We start from the raw sequence: 4,857 nt of genomic DNA on the forward strand, positions 1-4,857 counted from the left end.
CTCCTTCTCCTTTCCTTCCCCTTTCTTTGGCCCCATTCCTATCCTTGCTAGAAAGTAGCCCCGCTTGGTGGCCAATTAAGCATCATGTGTGAAGCATGATGCCATTATCCGATCAGTAACAACGGAATAGCGAGGGGCAAATGCAAGCTTGCGTTGGATTGCATTGACGCCCTTGCCTACTGGCAAAGCACTCTCCAGGTTTTAGGTTGGCCTTTCTCAAATTGCTCCTCGAGCCATTGCCACCACGCCGCCTCTGCCTCGTACTCTTTGATTTATTTCAATGTTATGGGTAGGATGGATTTGATAAATGAGTGCCTCAATGTGTGGTAGGCTCAGGCGAGCGAGGCAAGGCGACGGAGCTAGGCAAAGGGGGCCACGGGTTAGGTTAGCTTAAACTTACTTAGATTGAAATTAGGTTATGCTAAATTAGTTAGTTAGATTGAGGTTACGTTAGGCTAAATTAGGTTATCTAACATTGGGTGCGTTAGTTAGGTTAAGTATATTGGGTTAGATTAGGTTAGGCTCAATACCTTGAGGGAAATGTGCACAGCGTCAACCAGCTACCAAAACGCAATGTCGTATTCAGGACTCAGGACGGAAAACTAGAATGGAATGCCAGCTGGCCTGGTTAAAAAAAGGGACGGATGTGCATTGAACAGAGAAACAGCCGATATGGATAACGGACAAAGACCATTCCAAACCACATAGAGAGCATTAGCAAGATTGGGCCGAGAGGGACAGAGGCAGGCAGGAGAGAGGGACACTGGAGGGAAAAGTCGAGTAGATGCTAACAAACGATCAGAGAGGAGACAGCACCACAGAGAGAGCGAAACTGCAGAACTACAAATTCGATCGCGTCCTGAGAAAAAAGAGGCAAATTGCAAGTATATTTATCAAAGACGTACCCTAAAATTTTGTTTCCTTTAGCCTACAATCCAAGCCCTTACCTCAATCAATGTCAATACACGATCACCCCTACACGTGGATGATATACTGTAATCGACCCTAAGTTTTCCGGATTGACAACCGAAAAGTTATTGAAGCTTCACACGACATCCGTGTCTATTGGCGAAGTTGCAATGTACTCAGATTCTTATACAGAGAGAAGTTACATATCACACCAGCTGCGGGCTTTTAAGAAAATAGCGGTTCGTGTTCAAGAACGCATTTACAAGCCAGTAGCGTCCCGATTAGTCGCTTTTGTACGCTTTGAAGGACACTCTAGCAAAGCAACATGCAGTTGCACATTTCCACCAAGGATGCAACTCTAACGGTGAAAATGCAATATACTCAGATTCTTATACAGAGAGACGTTACATATCACACCAGCTGCGGGCTTTTAAGAAAAAAGGATTATTATAGCGGTTCGTGTTCAAGAACACATTTACAAGCCAGTAGCGTCCCGATTAGTCGCTTTTGTACGCTTTGAAGGACACTCTAGCAAAGCAACATGCAGTTGCACATTTCCACCAAGGATGCAACTCTAACGGTGAAAATGCAGTTAATTGAAGTCCCAACTAATGTCTTTCCTTAGGAAACCCTGACCACAGCAGTCCGCAAAGGCAGATGAGTACACCCACATTGGGACCTTTGGAGGAAATTCAGTTCGTAGTCTCACCTTATCGCTTTCTTTTGCAGACCTTAAACCGAAGCACCACGTAACAGAGCGTTCTGTAAGAGAAGATCAATGCTACCATAATAGCCACATTGGACCATTTTCCATTCACACTGAGACCTAGCTGTTGCAGCACATCGTCACTGGTGAAAGCGCATTGATCACCAGATTGGACGCTGAAGCACTTCCCTTTGAGGCTAGTGTACTCATTGATGAGCAGCGCATCCAAGGGATACTTGAAAAGAGAGATGTAGTGCATGAACCTCCAGTAAGGAGGCATGGCATCCTTGGAGATGAAGTAGCCAGAGAAGAGGAAAAAAGCCCCCATGCAACCGGAGATGATGGAGTTGCCCATTATATAGTTGGGCACGAGGGCACTCAAGAAGGCGACGAAAGAGTTGGCCATGACGAGGACGAGCCAGACGACGAGGAGAAAGAATAGGAAAGCACCTGCTGTGTTGCTGAGGCCTATAAGCCAGTAGACTGGAATGGAGAAGAGCAGAGAGATAAGGAGAAGGAAGGGAAGGAACACAAGAAAATTCGCAATGAGGTAAGATGAGATACGGTATGCTCCTCTCGAAGTCTCACGGATCAAGACATGCCGTTCTTGCAAGAAGACTGGCAGGGCTTCGACTGTTGCTGATAGCAGGAAGGTGAGAGTGAAGGCGAAGAAGCCTAAACGCTCTGTCATTCCGCGTTGATTGAAGCCGACATTTACGTAAATAGTCCCTAATGCAACTCCAGCAAACAAAGCCTGGGTCGTGCGAGCTGCAAATAGCTCGTGGGTGCGGAAGATGTTCCTTGCAAACCTTTGCGACAACACCAAAATCTCGCGAGCGCTACCGTTGGCATACGCAGGCTTTTCGTGAGCACCAACATTCAGATCCTTGTTGACTTGCAGTGAGATGTAGCCAGCTTCGAGATCGGACTTGTCAAGGAGAAAGTGGTCTTGCAACTGCAGGATCTGCCCTTGGACAAGGACCGAGGAGCAGGCGGAGAGCTGCAAACTTGCCTCTGAGGCCACAGCGTCGATGGCATACTCCAAAACATTTACCTGAGCTGGTATTTTGTGCCCAGTTTCGAAGAGACGAAGTTGAAGGAGCTGAAGGGATCCATGATGAACGACAGAACCATTGGCTAGTAGCAAGAAAGAGTTTATCTGCTGAAGGATTCTGTAGCCAGGTTGATGGATGCTCAAGATGATGGTTCGCGAGCGAGCTTTGGCCATACAATGCAGCATCTCCACCACACTAAGAGCTGCTGCACTATCGAGCCCAGAAGTTGGCTCATCCAACAAAAGCACAGCAGGATCATGGATCACGTCCACACCGATCGAAACACGACGCCTTTCACCACCAGAAACACCCCGGATGTCGTCATTGCCAATGCGAGTATCCGAAGCATGCAGCAACTTGAGCTCAATCATCAAAGACCGCACCCGCTCTTCCTTTTCAGCTCTGGAAACAGAGGAAGAGAGCCTCAGATTGGCGCTGTACATGAGAGTTTCCTTCACGGTGAGAAGAGGAAACAAGGCATCGTCCTGAGGGACGAATCCAGAGATGCGACGGAAGTATGGAACAGTCATAGGCTGCTGGTTGAGGAGGATGCTTTGAGCGGGGCTGCTGGGGCGTATGCGTCCTGCCAACACCTCCAACAGCGTAGATTTGCCAGCACCGCTCGGCCCAGCGATGGCGAGGACCTCTCCAGGTTTTGCTGTAAAGTTGATATTCTTGAGGATGAGCGCACACGAAGACGAATGCTGCATTTCGCAGGTTCTCTTCCATAGCCTCCTGACAGAAAAGCTTTCTCTCCTGGGAGCTCTGTAACACAAATTTCTTGCTTCGATTTCGAACGTGATGGGATTCAGCGGTGACTGAATCACCACGGCTATCTGGGTTGGCTTCACCGTTTGGAACGGCATCGCGGCCACCCGCTTTGTTGCTGCAGACGTCGTCGACCAGGTTGGCTTTTCGTGATCTTGCAGAGCAGCCTCTGGAATCTCGCCATCTTCGCGTTCTTTAGAGGTCAGCGCAGAGGTTTTCTCTGCACAAAAATCTTTGTGAGACGGCTTATTACACTCCATTGTGCCTTCTATGATCGGACGAAAGAGAATGGTTTTGGGCCTCTGGCTTTGAGGTGCCGGGAAGAAGCTCATGCAGTTTACTGGGCCGCATTTAAGTGCTTGTAGCAGATGTTCAGGGAAAAGCTGAAGCTACAGTGACTCACTTCTCTAATCACGCTCCATGCTGCAGCAGCTCATCAAGACCAGAGAGTAAGGTAGATGTGGGTTTTGAAGAGAAGTTTGGAGTGTCGTACTTTGCCGACTAAATAGGAAACGGAGACACTGTCACACAATTTCACAGCAGCCTAGAGCACTTTTATCAGCGAAGGAGCGGGGAGGAGGCGGGGAAGAGAGAGAGAGAGAGAGAATCAAAGGAACTACAGCTTCTACAAGATGAGATGTAGCACGAAAATGAAGTCTCGAGTGACTGATAAGCCAATAGGAGCTCGACACAGAAAACTGTGGAATGACGGATGCAACAATGGCGAGAATTAACAGAGTTGTCGTGCTATGGAAGGTATTGAAGAGAGGCCTGCAGCTCAAATGTAGGAATGGAAACGAGGAGCGGCGAGATTAAATAAGGTAGAAAGCTGCAAGGTGTCAGGAGATTCACGAGACCGGAATCAGGGCTCCCATGCAAGAATGTGATCATGTACATCTCCTGATAGCAATGTATACCCCCTTCAATCCCGTAGTCTTTTTATTTTACTAATATTGATAGTAATATATACCCTCTTCAATCCCGTAATCACCTACACAAGTCTTTTTATTTTACTAATATGCCTGCGCATCATAAGTCAATCAATAAGCCGGATAGTTACCCCCCCTTTGTGGGTAACTGTTGATACAGACATCACTTTAAAATCAGAGCTTCATGTAAATCCCAACAAGCCCCGGGTAAGGCTGATAGTTGTTACTCTTTATATCAATAAACTCTAACAAATCCAATAAGCATAGCTGCTATTACTGTCTGCGTACATTGTATAATACCATATTCTGGTTACAATAATACGGTATTACTCAATCATACAGATAGTTCTGAAAGATTTAGATAGTTTAGATGACGGGAAATTGAATAGTATCCCGGATCAAAGCTTTTTCTTAACACCTACTTCCAAGGTTTTGATTTAAGGTTTAAGCCGAGATGCCTTGAAATTTGCAGGTTTGTAAACGTTCTCTT

General features: G+C 46.8%; 1 protein-coding gene across 1 annotated transcript; it reads right to left on the reverse strand.

Moving 5' to 3' along the window:
- Positions 1–1,275: 1,275 nt before the first annotated feature.
- LOC147900307 (ABC transporter G family member 10-like) lies at positions 1,276–4,209 on the reverse strand. The gene has a single exon (XM_087377004.1). The coding sequence runs from the start codon at positions 3,768–3,770 to the stop codon at positions 1,620–1,622; it is 2,151 nt and encodes a 716-aa protein (XP_087233130.1). The 5' UTR covers positions 3,771–4,209; the 3' UTR covers positions 1,276–1,619.
- Between the last annotated feature and the right edge of the window lie 648 nt (positions 4,210–4,857).

This window comes from Dipteris shenzhenensis, chromosome 7 (genome assembly GCF_047967505.1).
Source record: "Dipteris shenzhenensis isolate YYH24624 ecotype China chromosome 7, Dip_SZ_1.0, whole genome shotgun sequence".
Classification (NCBI taxonomy): domain Eukaryota; kingdom Viridiplantae; phylum Streptophyta; class Polypodiopsida; order Gleicheniales; family Dipteridaceae; genus Dipteris; species Dipteris shenzhenensis.

Coding starts and splice junctions, on each gene's coding strand:
- LOC147900307 (XM_087377004.1), bottom strand. CDS start 3,770: ATGAGCTTCTTCCCGGCACCTCAAAGCCAGAGGCCCAAAACCATTCTC.